Source organism: Hyla sarda, chromosome 8, assembly GCF_029499605.1.
Source record: "Hyla sarda isolate aHylSar1 chromosome 8, aHylSar1.hap1, whole genome shotgun sequence".
Taxonomy (NCBI): domain Eukaryota; kingdom Metazoa; phylum Chordata; class Amphibia; order Anura; family Hylidae; genus Hyla; species Hyla sarda.
The window spans coordinates 119,024,056-119,040,642 of NC_079196.1; the positions used below are offsets into that span (position 1 = coordinate 119,024,056).

The 16,587-nt window shown below is 41.3% G+C and overlaps 1 protein-coding gene across 1 annotated transcript; it reads right to left on the reverse strand.

Moving 5' to 3' along the window:
* Positions 1 to 1,641: 1,641 nt before the first annotated feature.
* LOC130284011 (gamma-crystallin 1-like) lies at positions 1,642 to 14,840 on the reverse strand. Its single transcript, XM_056533884.1, has 3 exons — positions 14,832 to 14,840; positions 6,785 to 7,027; positions 1,642 to 1,917 (listed from the first exon to the last, which is right to left on the reverse strand). The coding sequence occupies exons 1-3, from the start codon at positions 14,838 to 14,840 to the stop codon at positions 1,642 to 1,644; spliced, it is 528 nt and encodes a 175-aa protein (XP_056389859.1).
* Between the last annotated feature and the right edge of the window lie 1,747 nt (positions 14,841 to 16,587).

A 16,587-nucleotide genomic window follows, 5' to 3' on the forward strand; every position in this document is an offset into this window, starting at 1 on the left:
ACAAAATAGTACACTACTTAAATGTACATATGTAGTATGCACTTATCAGGGCAGAGAAAATGTACTACAATACGCTTGATAAACGTATTGGAGTAAAACAGGAGCCGGTGATTACTTTTGGTTGTCCTTTCACAGTATGTAGGCCCTTGACAGATTAACAGGTACAAAATAGTACACTACTTAGATGTAGGTATGTGGTATGCACTTAAGAGGGCAGAAAAATGCACTACTGTACATTTAAAAAAATATTTTAGTAAAACACCAGCCAGTGATTACTTTTGCCTGGACTTTCACAGTATCTAAGCCCTTGACAGATTAACAGGAACAAAATAGTACACTACTTAGATGAACGTATGTGGTATGCATTTATGAGGGCTGAAAAATGTGGTACAGTATGCTTAAAAACATATTTTTGCACAACACCAGCAGTACACAAAAAAAGCTGTGTACCAAACATAAAATTGCACTCTGTCAAAGACTATTAGGAATGGACTGCTGGGTACCGTCTAGCTGATTTGCTATGGAACAAAGACACAGAATTGCGCTGAACAATTATTCCTGCTTCCTCTGCTAAGGTTTTGAAGTTGAGGCAGCTTATTGAAATGTATGAGGCAACACACAGCTATCTGCACCTCTCTGTAATGCAATGCCAAGTAAAGTGACTGGGAGGTTAATGCCTGCAGTTAAAATTCTTTTCAGTGAAAAAAACACTGCTCTCTGTCCACCAGAACGCTGATGTGACTAGTATGTGAAACGTTGCTGGAATTAGCTTTTCTGTGTAACACACACACAGCGATGTCCGTCCTATCTTTATGCAGTGTAATGAATGATATGACGAGCCGCAAAATGGCTGCCGATTATATAGGGCTGTGACAGGGGTGACTGGCTGCTGATAGGCTGCATCCTGCATGTGATTCAGGGTCATCCCGCCTACTTCCCTTCCCACCTTGCCTTCTTGCCTTCCCAGCATTCCTTGCCCCATGTGCTGACATGTGGATCCACCAATTTAGATGCCCTGGAGCCTCGACCGCAGTAAATAGAGTTTAAAGGAGTACTCCGGTGCACACTTTTTTCATGTTATCCCGTCCGGGCTGCAAAATAAAAGAAAACACACTTTATCTTACCTGCCAATGAGCCCCCAGAGCTCCGGTACAGGTGTTCGGTCCCCACGCTGTATTCTTCTTACTTCCGGTTAGCCCGGCACGTCACACGGAGCTTCAGCCTATCACTGACCGAGGTGGGACAGTAGCCCAAACCAATGGGGCTAGTGACTCAATGAAGCAATTATCCTCTCACAGAAATAGCTTCTAAGATGATTTCTGCTGCATTGGTGTATCATTTAGGAAAGAAGAACTGGCCTGCTCTCCTTTTCACCCTTTTTTATTTGTATTTGTTTCCCTGGGACACGGAGTATCGGAATTTCCAGGAGGATTGCAGCAGGCGGTTAAAGGATAAAGGATTTGTGAGTGGTGGGCAATGTACCACTCATTAATTGTAAGTGGATGTGTACCTCTGGTACTGGTACTGTCATTTATTTGATATATTTCTTTAAAGTATAGAACATAAAATAGTCAGAACAAATAAAATGTATTTACATACTGCATTTTATTTATTTTCACGTATTAATAAGGTTGTTCCTCTTTACTGAAGATACTGAACCCTCCTGAAGGATCCAACTCTGGAGTTTGAGGCCCCCCAGTCATTATATCTCCTGTACTCTCCAGATCTCAGGTAATACTGACGCCCCTTGTAGCCAGGTTCTTCATAGAAAACCCAATGTCCATCCAAAACATTGCAGGAGTGAATGTCATTATAATGGAACTGCTCAAAAACATGATGACAATCTTCAGTGAACTCCATCATCTGTCCTCTGAAGTCTTCCCTCTCATATATCCTCATTCTAAATGGACCACGATGCTGAGGAAGAAAAGGAAAATAAAAATGATAGAAGTGATATGTCACTCTTTTCAACCTGTACATATGGCAGCTTACTTAATTGGTTGTACTGTATTGTGGTTTTGCCTCTGTATTAGCTGTAATGTCACATTAGAAAATGTCCTCATTTACTATCGATTACACCTCTACTATAACTTGCATGCAACCACACATGCAAGTTACAGTGCCAGTTACAGAATAATAATAATATCAATATTTATATAGCACCAACATATTTCGCTTTTAAATACTGAGGGTACAAATAAAGACAAATAGACTAAAAATTTACACTCTAATTATTCAGACCATAGTGAGGCCCAGCTTGTGAGAGCTTAAATTAAATGCATATGAATTGACAGCCTTAACCCCTTAACGACCACGGACATAAATGTATGGCTTGGAGGTACTTTGCGCACCAGGATGTATGATTACTTCTTGTGTATGACCGCGAGCATCGGAGAGGTGTTCGTGTCATACACGGCAGGTTTCGGCTGCTATCAGCAGTCGGGGACCTGCTGGTAATGGCCGACATTCGCGATCACGCGGATGTCCGCCATTAACTCCTCAGATGCCGTGATCAGTACAGATCATGGCATCTGCGGCAATGTGCACGTTAAAATAGATGATCGGATCGCTTGCAGCACTGCCACTGCGATCCGATCATTTGTAATGGCAGACGGAGGTCTCCTCACCTGCCTCCATCCGTCTCCCAGCGTCTCCTACTCTGGTCTGAGATTGAGGAGACCAGAGCAGGAGATAGCTGAAAATACTGATCAGTGCTATGTCCCATGCATTGCACTGAACAGTATTAGCAATCAAATGATTTCTATAGATAGTCCCCTATGGGGACATAAAAAGTGTAAAAAGAAGTTGAAAATGTAAAAAAAAAAGTGAAAAAAAAAGTGAAAAATGTCCTCCCCCAGTAAAAATGAAAATTGTCCGTTTTTCCCATTTTACCCCCAAAAAGCGTAATTTTTTTAAAATAAACATATTTGGTATCGCCGCATGCATAAATGTCTGATCTATCAAAATATAATATTAATGATCCCATACGGTGAACAGCGTAAATGTAAAACATTTTTAAAAAGTCCAAAAAAGCTGCATTTTTGTCACATTTTATTCCCAAAAATGTTCTATAAAAAATAATCTAAAAGTTTTGTACATGCAAATGTGGTATCAATAAAAAGTACAGATGACGGCGCAAATGAGCCCTCATACTGCCCTATATACGGAAAAATGAAAAAGTTATAGGTGGTTAAAATAGGGAAATTTTTGATTACTGATTTAGTACAAAAAGTTTTGGATTTTTTTTAAGCGGTACAAAAATATTAAAGTATCTATCCACAGAATAAAGAGCACATGTCATTTCTACCGTAAAGTGTACAGTGATAAAACGAAACCCTCCAAAATGTGCAAAATTTCCTCCCTAAAAAAATATTTTTTTGGGGGTTTGCCAAGAGAGTTTCAAAGTACAATTGGTCACGCAAAAAACAAGCCCTTATATGGGTCTGTAGATGGAAATATAATAGAGTTGTGGATTTTAGAAGGCGAGGAGGAAAAACTAAAATGCAAAAATAAAATTGGTCCTTAAGGTGAAAATGGGCTTGGTCCCTTAGGGGTTCTCCGGTGGCAAACTTTTTTCTGGCAAACTGGTGCCAGAAAGGTAAACAGATTTGTAAATCACTTCTATAAAAAAAAATCTTAATCCTTCCAGTACAGGGGGCTGTATACTAAAGAGAAATCCCAAAAATAAATGCATTTCCTCTGATGTCATGACCACAGTGCTCTCTGCTGACCTCTGCTGTCCATTTTAGGAACTGTCCAGAGCAGCATATGTTTGCTATGGGGATTTTCTCCTGCTCTGGACAGTTCCTAAAATGGACAGCAGAGGTATGCAGAGAGCACTGGGGTCATGACATCAGAGGAAATGCATTTATTTTTTGAATTTCTCTTTAGTATACAGCCCCTAAAAAGTACTGGAAGGATTAATATTTTTTAATAGAAGTGATTTACAAATCTGTTTAACTTTCTGGAACCAGTTGATTAAATAAAAAAGTTTTCCACGGGAGTACCCCCTTTAAACCCTAATGCAAAGAAAACTACATGCCTGAAAGAAGAGTGATATTTAAAAGGCCTATGTCTCTCCCATTTAAAGAACTAAAAACATTCCCTTTCATACAAATCATCATCCAATTAAACACTAACTTCTTAGTTAATAGTATATGCTAGCCACCTTATCTCCAATACACAAGGTCCAATATATAATGCCCATAACCCTTGGGTATTTACCTTTACTTTCCATGTAGGCTGCTTTAACTCCTTAAGGACACATGACGTACCGGTACGTCATGTGTCCGCTCCCGATCTATAACGCGGGGCCACGTCATAGCGGGTCGGGCACGGCCTCTAACAACGGCCGGGACCCGTAGCTAATAGCGCGCGGCATTGATCGCGGTGCTGCGCGCTATTAACCATTTAGACGCGGCGTTCAAAGTTTAACGCCACGTCTAAAGTGAAAGTGAAAGCATGCCGGTTAGCTCAGGGAGCTGTTCGGGATAGCCGCGGCGAAATCGCGACATCCCGAACAGCTTATAGGACAGCTGGAGGATCCCTACCTGCCTCCTCGCTGTCCGATCGCCGAATGACTGCTCAGTGCCTGATATCCAGGCATGAGCAGTCAAGCGGCAGAATCATCGATCACTGGTTTCCTATGAGAAACCAGTGATCAATGTAATAGATCAGTGTGTGCAGTGTTATAGGTCCCTATGGGAGCTATAACACTGCAAAAAAAAAGTGAAAAAAAAGTGAATAAAGATCATTTAACCCCTTCCCTATTAAAAGTTTGAATCACCCCCCTTTTCCCATAAAAAAAAAACAGTGTAAATAAAAATAAAAATAAACATATATGGTATCGCCGAGTGTGGAAATGTCCGACTTATAAAAATATATCATTAATTAAACCGCACGGTCAATGGCGTACGCGCAAAAAAATTCCAAAGTCCAAAATGGTGCATTTTTGGTCACTTTTTATATCATGAAAAAATGAATAAAATGATAAGTCCTATCAATGCAAATGGTACCGTTAAAAACGTAAGATCACGGCACAAAAAATGAGCCCTCATACTGCCCCATATGCGCAATAATAAAAAAGTTATAGGGGTCAGAAGATGACAATTTTAAACATATTAATTTTCCTGCATGTAGTTTTTTTTTCCAGAAGTACGACAAAATCAAACCTTTATAAGTAGGATATCATTTTAATCGTATGGACCTACAGAATAAATATAAGGTGTCATTTTTACCGAAAAATTTACTACGAAGAAACGCAAGCCCCCAAAATTTACAAAACAGCGTTTTTTTTTTCAATTTTGTCTCACAATAATTATTTTTTCCGTTACAGTAGATTTTTGGGCAAAATGACTGATGTTGTTGCAAAGTAGAATTGGTGGCGCAAAAAATAAGCCATCATATGGATATTTAGGTGCAAAATTGAAGGAGTTATGATTTTTTAAAGGCAAGGAGGAAAAAAAACCTTAACGACGCAGGATGTATATTTACGTCCTGCGCAGGCTCCCGCGATATGAAGCGGAGTCGCGCTGTGACCCCGCATCACATCGCGTCGGTCCCGGGGCTCATCAACGGCCGGGACCGGCTAATACAACACATCGCCGATCGCGGCAATGTGCGGTATTAACCCTTAAGAAGTGGCGGTCAAAGCTAAAGCTAAAGTGAAAGTGAAACTATCCCGGCTAGTCAGTCGGGCTGTTCGGGACCGCTGAGGTGAAATCCCGGCATCCTGAACAGCTTACAGGACACCGGGAGGGCCCTTACCTGCCTCCTCGGTGTCCGATCGACGATTGACTGCTCCGTGCCTGAGATCCAGGCAGGAGCAGTCAAGCGCCAATAACACTGATTACAGGCATGTTAATACACACCAGTGATCAGCATGAGAGATCAGTGTGTGCAGTGTTATAGGTCCCTAATGTCCCTAATGTTATAGGTCCCTGTTAATGAAGGTCATTTAACCCCTTCCCTAATAAAAGTTTGAATCACCCCCCTTTTCCCATAAAAAAATAAAACAGTGTAAATAAAAAAAAATTAAACATATGTGGTATTACCGCGTGCGTAAATGTCCGAACTATAAAAATATATAATTAATTAAACCACACGGTCAATGGCGTATGCGCAAAAAAATTCCAAAGTCCAAAAAAGAGTATTTTTGGTCACTTTTTATACCATTAAAAAATGAATAAAAAGTGATTAAAAAGTCTGATCAAAACAAAAACCATACCGATAAAAACGTAAGATTACGGAACAAAAAATGAGTCCTCATACCGCCATGTACGTGGAAAAATTAAAAAGTTATAGGGGTCAGAAGATGACATTTTTAAACGTATACATTTTCCTGCATGTAGTTATGATTTTTTCCAGAAGTACGACAAAATCAAACCTATATAAGTAGGGTATCATATTAACCGTATGGACCTACAGAATAATGATAAGGTGTCATTTTTACCGAAATATGCACTGCATAGAAACGGAAGCCCCCAAAAATTACAAAATGGCGTTTTTCTTCGCTTTTGTCGCACAATGATTTTTTTTCCTTTCGCCGTGAATTTTTGGGTAAAATGACTAATATCACTGCAATGTAGAATTGGTGACGCAAAAAATAAGCCATAATATGGATTTTTTGGTGGAAAATTGAAAGGGTTATGATTTTTAAAAGGTAAGAAGGAAAAAACGAAAGTGCAAAAACTGAAAAACCCGGAGTCCTTAAGGGGCTAAGGGGTTAATGTGATAACAAAGAAACATAGAAGATAACTAATAAAATATTTCTTAAGATACTCACTTGAGGAGTCAGATGACAAGACCTAATGGAATCATTGAATCCCATCCATTGCTGGAAATTAGGGTATTCTCCTCTTCTTAGATAATATTGGCTTCCCCTGTAATTTGGGTGCTCATACAGTATCCAGTTGCCACTGTCTACTCGAATGGAGTTGCAGCGGTTAAAATGAGAGGTCATATCAGGGCAGTCAGCGCTGCATTCATAGGAGCGGCCCTGAAAGTTCTTGTCCTCATAGAATATTATCTGTAGATAAAAATGATATAACAGTCTATTTAACTTTATTTGTATAATAGTGAATGACCAAACTGACTCTTAACATAATATAACTTTACAAATGGATTCTAATAGGTAGACAAACACTTTAAAGGGTTATCCAGTGGAATGAGTGAATTTACTATTGTCTTGAGGATGCCGACACAAAATAATAAACACTTTAACTCACCTTCCACCACTTCCACATAGCTACAAGATCTAATGTCACCGCGCCACTCTTCCAATCACTGACTGTAGCAGTCCCGCCTCAGCCAATGATTGGTGGATGGCACTGTCAGTTTCCCCGGCTGTAGATGCTATGCTTTGCAGCTCAAGGAAAAGCTATGTCACTTGCTTATAAAGGGAGCCCCAATACCAGAGCAGTAAGGGAGCGTCAAAAAGTCAGTGCCTGGGAACAATAGTAAATTAACTGTTTTAATTGGACAACCCCTTTAACTGCTTAACCTCTAATGGTGCAGTTCATAAAAATTTTTTTAGCGTTTTAATTTTTTGCTCCATGCCTTTTAATTAGTATTTTATTTTTTCCTCTACAGATAAGGGCTTGCTTTTTTTGCAAGACCAATTGCACTGTATAAGGAGAGCCCTCAGTTTTCTATAAAATATGATCCAAAACAAAAAATATTTGTGATGTGAAACTGAAGAAAAAGAAACATGCAATTTTGCATCTTGATTCTTCAGGTAGGTACGATTACAGTGATACCCAATTTGAATGGTACTGTCATGATTGCTCATAGAGATCAATGCTGTACATCTGTACAGCATTCATCTATGAGTTATGTGCTTTGTTGGTAGAGACTCTATCAATAGAAGATCATTGGCACCCATGGAGGGCTAGGTAAAGCCTTTTCCAATCGTGTCACGGGGGGCTTCCCCAGACCACTGAGATTTACAGGGGCATCTGAGGTAAACTTTGACAGGGGCATCTGAGGTGTCAAAATCTGTGATTGTGGAATGGCAGCTGTTAGAGGAGGTCCCTGGCTACTGAAATACTGTAAATATATGTAATAAGAAAGGAAAGAATTAAGGGCAGAGCAAGTTTTCAATTTTGTATATTTGTTTTCTCCATAAGGCTATGGCTCCAAAATGCTTTATTATGATAAAATAAAAAATAAAAAAGCTTTAAGTTACAAATGTACACCAAAGAAAGAAAAGAAAAAAAATGATATTAAAAAATGTATCAAACCTGCAGTGCATGGCGGCGGTCGCATAAACCTTGTGCTCCGCTGCAGCCCAGGCCTAACAGCGGCTACACAGCATTGATCCTGAGCATATCGCTACAGCAACTGTGCCCACCGGTACCTGAACTATCGGGGCACCTGATGATGACCCGGAGGCGAGGGAAAAAGAGCCCACTGAAGCTCACGGCGTTCTTTCCTGCTGCAGAGGCCTCACAAGATGGCGCGGCTCAGTGCGGATCAGCGTCTCCGGCTACTGGAAGTGCCTCACCAGCGTCTTCATCCTCTCAGACGGGCTGCGCCCTAGAGGCTTCTCCTTCAACTCCTCCGATTCTCCTGACAGGCTGGTCGCCCTCGGTGCAGCAGGACCCGCAGGTACCGTTTTCCCCGATCTCCTCCAAGCCACTGGGAGCGGGGACACTGCATACTAGAGGCCCAGGAGGCCCTGATGGGAGCTCTCCGTCGGCGCCCCTAACTGAACCTATTATGAGGGGGCTTCTCGCTGAGCTACATACCTCCATTCAGGGTGACATTAAGACAGCCGTGTCCAATATACAGCATGAGATCTCCTCTCTTGGTCACCGCACATCGCACATTGAGAACAAGATGGCGGAACTCACCTCTTCTCATAATGAAGTAGTGGACTTAGCTAATGGCCTGGAGGATGAGGTTGCCGCTCTTCAACTTAAGATAGCTGATATGGAGGACAGGTCTCGCCGTAACAACTTAAGGGTGAGAGGGGTGCCGGAGTCTGTGAAAACGGAGGACCTCAACACCTTCCTAACGGATTATTTTGCATTGTTGTTGCCTCAGGCTTCCACCCTAGATCTGCTAATGGACAGAGTCCACAGGCTTCCTAAGCCCAAAACCCTACCTGCTGCTACACCGAGAGATGTGATTCTGCGCCTTCACTTTTACCACATTAAGGAGCAATTGATGTTGGTGGCGCGCTCCTCACCCTCCCTACCAGAGGGTTATTCGGGACTCCAACTTTTCACGGATCTTTCTGCTGCCACTCTAGCCAGGAGACGTGAGTTCAGTGCAGGGACTAAAGCTCTCAGAGAAAAAGGGATCCCTTATAAATGGGGATTCCCTGTGAAATTGATTATCACCAATAAGGGGTCCAAACATGTGGTCTCTTCCCCGGAGACCCTTCTGCAACTGTGTGCGGAATGGAACCTGCCTGTTGATCTAACTGCTCAGAGGTCCCTGGACATACCACATGCTGCAAAGATAGCTGAAGAATGGAAGGTTGTCTCCCACCGCAAGAAAAAGATCAAGACATGAACTGTTCCTCTGCCTTTAGACAGGCCTGTCCGACTTGTCTCACTGGCTTGCGACTGGGGTATCCCCATCTTTTGGGTTACTTATCCTCTTAGTGCTCTGGATACTTTTCCTGAATGCTTAAACATTCGGCCTAACTGCAGTCGAATGTACTTTCCTACCCCCATTAAGACCTACCACATGGTCTTTACTACTGCTTGCTCAATTTATTTGTTCTTTGTTGTTCGTTCTGTTTACTTGTTTTCTGTCCTGTTGGTCCTCCATCACTCACTTTCTCTGATAATGGATATGAGAGGCTCCTCTTGCGAGCTGCTAAGTGTAGATGTATCCTCTTCGACGGGAGTACCTGCTCCTTTTCAGTCTACTGTGCTAATGGTTCTGCTTTGCGTTGATGTATACTTCAAATATGGTTATTAAGGTTGTGTCTATGAATGTACGAGGTCTTAACTCACCGTATAAAAGGTCTCTGGTGTGGAAGGAGGCTAGACGCCTGGCGGCCGATGTCCTCTGTATACAAGAATCCCATTTATTAGCCCTAGATGCCCATAGACTCCAAAATAAGAGATACCCACATATCTATCAAGCGCATGCTGTTCACAAAAAGGGAGGAGTGGCGATTGCATTTAAGAACACCTTGACGGTTACTGTCCAGCACTCTGTGATAGACGATAGAGGTCGTTTTATAATTATTGTGTGCTTACTAAACAATGTCCAATATACCTTAGGCTCCTTATATGCGCCTAATGCGAAACAGTGTACCTTCCTCAGGGCATTCTTGCGCAAATTGGAGTCCTTGAGAAAGGGACACTGCCTACTGCTAGGAGATTTTAATATGACCATGTGGCCTAGTGTAGATTCTACTTCGCCCAGTTTGAAAAAAGAACCCACAGGTTTCTTCACTAGTGTGTCCCAAAATGACCTATATGATGTTTGGCGTATATCCCACCCCACGGAAAGGGACTTCACCTTCTTTTCTCATGTACATAAGATATACACCAGAATAGATTACGCCCTTACCTCCCGCTCTCTCCTATCATTGGTTTCAGAGGCCCAAATTATGCCCATAGAATGGTCGGACCACTCCCCCATAAGCGTAACCATTAAAGAATCGCATAGCACCCGCCCGACCCATATCTGGAGACTTAACCCACTAATACTCCATAATCCTGAATACTCTGAAGCGACCAGGTTGGCGGTTGATGCCTACTTCCGCATTAATGATACTGGTGATGTTACAGACCCCACGCTTTGGTGTGCGTTTAAGGCTACAATTAGGGGCCATTTTATTAGCCAAACAGCCTATGACAGGAAGCTCCGCCAGACCAAAACACTAGAACTCCAGCAGCGCCTTGCGGAATTACATAGGCGTAATAAGACCTCGTACTCTCCATCACTAGTAGGAGAAATTTCTCAGGTTAGTGCTACCCTACACTCCCTCTCCTTACACAGCTATGAGATGGCACTGAGAAGGCTCAAAATGACATGGTATTGGCAGGGTAATAGATCTGGCTCTATACTGGCTAAACAACTTAAAAAACGTCAGGATAAGGGGAGAATCCCCTTCCTTACTAAATCTGATGGTTCTATAGTTACTGACCCTCAAAGTATAGCCAATTGTTTTGCAGATTTTTATAGTAAATTGTACAATCTTCAGCATGACATTGCTACTCCACAGCCTGATGAAGCAGTTATCTCTTCTTTTCTGTCCTCTATGTCCCTCCCCTCTCTGTCCGCGGACCAAGCATCTGATCTTTGCTCTCCCTTCTCCACAGAAGAAATTCTTGAATGTGTGCGTTCCCTCAAGCCCTCGAAGTCACCTGGCCCTGATGGTATTACAAATGAATTTTATAAGAGATTTGGCCTCTCCGTGGCTCCCTTTTTGACCAGAGCCTTTAACCATATTAAGGAGAACGGTGTGCCCCCTAAGGAGATGTTGGATGCTCTGGTCATTACCATACCTAAACCTGGTAAGCCATTGGACTCTACCCTAAATTACAGACCAATCTCTCTCCTAAATAGTGATATTAAATTGTATGCCCTGGCTCTTGCTGCCAGGTTGAATAGGGTCTTGCCGGACCTAATTCACAGGGACCAGGTTGGCTTCGTCAAGGGTCGTCAAACGGTGGATGGTACGAGACGCTTTCTCGACATCATCACAAAAGCGCATTCCGATCGGACGCCTTCTCTCTTGCTATCCCTTGATGCGGAGAAGGCGTTCGATCGAGTGCACTGGGGATATTTGCGAAGTGTGCTGCGTAAGTTTGGTTTTCCCCACTCTTTAGAATCCGCCATTATGGCACTATATACGCTCCCATCTGCTAGAATTTACATGATGGGTACCCTTTCTAATAGTTTCTCACTTAGCAATGGGACTAGACAGGGGTGCCCACTATCCCCCCTTATATTTACCTTAGTTATGGAGCCGCTTGCTCAATCCATCAGGGACTCCCCAAACATTGCGGGCATTCAAATAGGTAAAGTAGACCACAGGATTGGCTTATTCGCCGACGATGTTATCATTAGTCTCTCCAACCCCCTGAGCTCTTTAGGCCCAGTTATGGACATTATTGATGCCTTTAGTCGAGTTAGCTTTTATAAGATTAACCCCACAAAGTCGTGTATCTTACCTTTGCAGATACCCACCGAGCAACAGCGAGTACTACAAGCTAAATATCCCTTCCAATGGGTCACTGACCAGATTCCTTACCTAGGCATAGTCCTTACTGCGTTGCCTGATAAGACAATTGCTTCTAATTTTGCTGTTATGAGGTCCCTGCTTACCAAAGAAATTGATCACTTCTCCAAGCTTCCTGTCTCATGGGCGGGACGTGTTGCCACTGCTAAGATGATGCTGCTCCCTAAAATTTTATATTTTTTTAGATGCCTGCCGATGATAGTTCCCGCCTCCTTACTCTCACAACTACAGAGAATGCTCTTACGATTTATTTGGGATGGTAAGCATCCTAGGGTTGGTGCGAATATATTGTATCGCCCTGTGCATGAGGGGGGTATGGGGGTGCCGAACCTTAAAATGTACTATCACGCTGTTCTACTCGATCAGCTTAAAAAATGGTGGTGGCAGGACGCTCCCCCCCTGTGGGTAGATATTGAAGCTGCTGTCCTCAATGTTTCTACTTTCAATAACTTTCTCTGGGCATTGCGCTTTAACCCTACCTTTGCTCCCTCTTCTCCTTTCTCTACTATTGCGGCTGCTATCAGGTTGTGGAGTAAGGTGGCGCAAATTAAAAGTCTTTGTCCACCTAGAGTGAAGGATATCCCTTTAGCTGCTATAGGAGATTATATCCTAGATATAGATTTTAAGCCCTGGATAGATGCGGGCATCCTCACGGTGGCATTGATTAGCGATGCTAATGGGTTAATGCCTTTCACTGATATTGTACGCATATTCTCTATATCACAGAAAGACTTTTACAAATACTTGAGGCTTAGACATTTTTTGAGATCCCTCCCTTGGGATAGCTCTCGGCCTCGCACTGCGTATGAACATCATTTTCTGTGCAGGGACTCCTCTACTAGGGGTATCTCCCTTGCTTATGTAGCTTTGACTGAGGAGGAGGGGGGAATGGACAGTACGTTTAAGTCCAGATGGGAGGAGGACCTGGCACGCAGATTCACGACTGAGCAGTGGAGCTTTGTCTTTGACTTGCACAAAAAATATTCTAAATGTGTTAATCATTTCGAAGCTTCTAGGAAGCTCCTATATCGATGGTACTACACGCCGGTTCGTCTGGCTAAAATATACCCTACCACCTCCCCAGTATGTTGGCGATGTAACCGGGAAAGTGGTACCTTGCTACACGTGTGGTGGACTTGCCCGTTAATTGCACCTCTTTGGACCGAAATTAAGAAGTTATTGGACAACCTAGTGGATTGCCCCTTCCCATGGGGCCCAGAGAGTGCACTACTATTTCTGTCCCTAGAACAAGTTCCCCCGCATTATATGACCATTTTATATCATATTCTGATAGTTGTGAGGGCTCACATTGCTCGGAGGTGGAAGTCGACTGGGGTGCCGGGTCTTCCTGCCATTCTGGCGGAGGTGCATAGTAACCTCGTGTTGGAGGGATTGATAGCGAAGAGGTGTGGGGCTTCTAATAGCCGTATAGCTACTCTGTCCCAGTGGACGGACAGATGTTCGACCTCAATTAGGGTCGTAGATTAGCTAATCGTATATGCACGATGTATCTCACTCTGATATGTGTATTATGATATGTGTATTATGATTATGATTGTATTGGTGGTCTCTCATACCTTGTTTTATACATCATATATTGAGGACCTTACTGTTGTTCTTGTTATATGAAAATTTATAAATAAAGTTTTAAAAAAAAAAATGTATCAAAAAGTTATATAAAACCCATAATATTACTAATTAAAACTACAGCTATTCTCACAAATACAAGCCCAAATACAGCACAGTTGAGAAATAAAAATTACTTTATACTTAATTAAACATCAAAACACTAAATTTGAAATCACTATACATATTACTGACCCAAAGAATAAAGAAGTAATCTTTTTATGCTCCGTCTGGCAATGTAAAATTTAAAACTCAAGCTAGCAATGGAAGAATTCCTTTTTCCACCCCTCCTTCCCCTGAACAAGTTAATAAAAGTTTATATATATATATATATATATATATATATATATTTATATATATATATATATATATATATATATATATATATATATATATATATGTACAATAGAAGGCAACTGCAGCACACCAACTTAAAGTGCAAGGAAGTGATTTATTCCAGAAAATACAGGCAACGTTTCTGTGGCCTCACACCACCATTTTCAAGCAGGAAAATGGTGGTGAGGCCACATAAACGTTGCCTGTATTTTCTGGAATAAATCACTTCCTTGCACTTTAAGTTGGTGTGCTGCATTTGCCTTCTATTGTACCTACAAGTTTTGGATCCAGGACCGGGATCCCTGAGACCGCTTGCACCCATTTACTTTTTTTCTACTTTGACCTGGGAGTGCGGCTCCACAAATTTCTTATATATATATATATATATATATATATATATATATATATATATATCCCAAAATTGTGGCACTATCATTATTTTAAAGCATCACAAAACCACTCATAGATAAAAAAAAATTTGGGAATGAACAGGAGTTATTGGTTAATTTACTGATTTGTTATGACTGCCATTATGACTGAGGTGAAAAAATGTATGCTATAAGCAACATGTAAAATAGTGGCTTAAAATTAAATAATGCAATAAAAGAACCACCATTACATTAACTAAAGCATATTAATGAAATGAAATTTACAGTACCTTTCCCATTTTGTGGATGGTTTGCAGAAAGAGCTTTATGCTTCCTAACAAATTGTCCTCATCTCTTATATACACCTTCTCCTGCTGACTTCTGCATACATTAAATCTTTTGTCAACAGTTTTTTTGTTTACTAAGGTAAATATGTAGCCCTTTCATTTATTGTGTTTTAGACTATTCTGTGATTACAAGAGACCATTGTCTGTGTTTGCTTACTAAGAGATCCAATAGCGAATACACTAAACAAAAACTGTATGTGGTCACTGTAACATGTTGATAGCTGATGCAATTATCATTTATCATTTTACTTTGGTAAAAACTTAAATTTACACAGTATATATATATATATATATATATATATATATATATATATATATATATATATATATATATATATATATACAATACAGACCAAAAGTTTGGACACACCTTCTCATTCAGTTTTCTTTATTTTGTTGACTATAAAAATTTTAGATTCACACTGAAGGCATCAAAACTGAATTAACACATCTGGAATTATATACATAACAAAAAAGTGTGAAATAACTGAAAATATGTCATATTCTAGGTTCTTCAAAGTAGCCACCTTTTGCTTTGATTGCTGCTTTGCACAGTCTTGGCATTCTCTTGTTGAGCTTCAAGAGGCAGTCACCTGAAATGGTTTTCACTTCACAGGTGTGCTGGTGTGGAGGAGGAGGTGTGATGGTGTTGGGGTGCTTTGCTGGTGACACTGTTTGGGATATATTCAAAATTGAAGGCATACTGAACCAGCATGTCTACCACAGCATCTTGCAGCGGCATGCTATTCCATCTGGTTTGCGTTTAGTTGGACCATCATTTATTTTTCAACAGGACAATAACCCCAAACACACCTCCAGGCTGTGTAAGGGCTATTTGACCAAGAAGGAGAGTGATGGGGTGCTGCGCCAGATGACCTGACCTCCACAGTCACCGGACCTGAACCCAATTGAGATGGTTTGGGGTGAGCTGGACCGCAGAGTGAAGGCAAAAGAGCCAACAAGTGCTAAGCATCTCTGGGAACTCCTTCAAGACTGTTGGAAGACCATTTCAGGTGACTACCTCTTGAAGCTCATCAAGAGAATGAGTGTGCAAAGCAGTTATAAAATCAAAGGGTGGCTACCTTGAAGAACCTAGAATATTTCATATATTCAGTTGTTTCACACTTTTTTGTTCTGTATATAATTCCACATGTGTTAATTCATAGTTTTGATGCCTTCAGAGTGAATCTACAATTTCACAGTCATGAAAATAAAGAAAACTCTGAATGAGAAGGTGTTTCCAAACTTTTGGTCTGTACTGTATATATATATATATATATATATATATATATATATATATATATATATACATACACATATATATATAAACGGGGTCAGTGCTTTCCTCAGGGAGAGGACACCTCTTCAGGTGTAACGGAGATTCAGGTTAGGCCAATTAGCACTCCACAGGCATTCTGGGTAGGGGAATATGCAAAGCAGCTCATTACACAACCTTTTCAGGTAGTGTTCCCTGGTATCAGCTTAGCTCCTGTTTAGGAATATAAAAAGCTGAACAGGATTTATGCCAAGCCAGACTACTCCCCAAAAGGGAAGTTTCTACCCATCTGCAGACAGCTGTTTTGGGTTGTTTGCCCCTCATCGGTACAGAACAGGGTGATCTGGCTTGGCTGTGGTGAGAAGCCTGAGGCTTTAAACAGGGTCAGTACTTTCCTCAGTGAGAGGACACCTCTTTAGGTGT

Coding starts and splice junctions, on each gene's coding strand:
- LOC130284011 (XM_056533884.1), bottom strand. Junction 1,918..6,784: donor CTTGTCATCTGACTCCTCAA/GTGAGTATCTTA, acceptor TTTCTTCCTCAG/CATCGTGGTCCATTTAGAAT.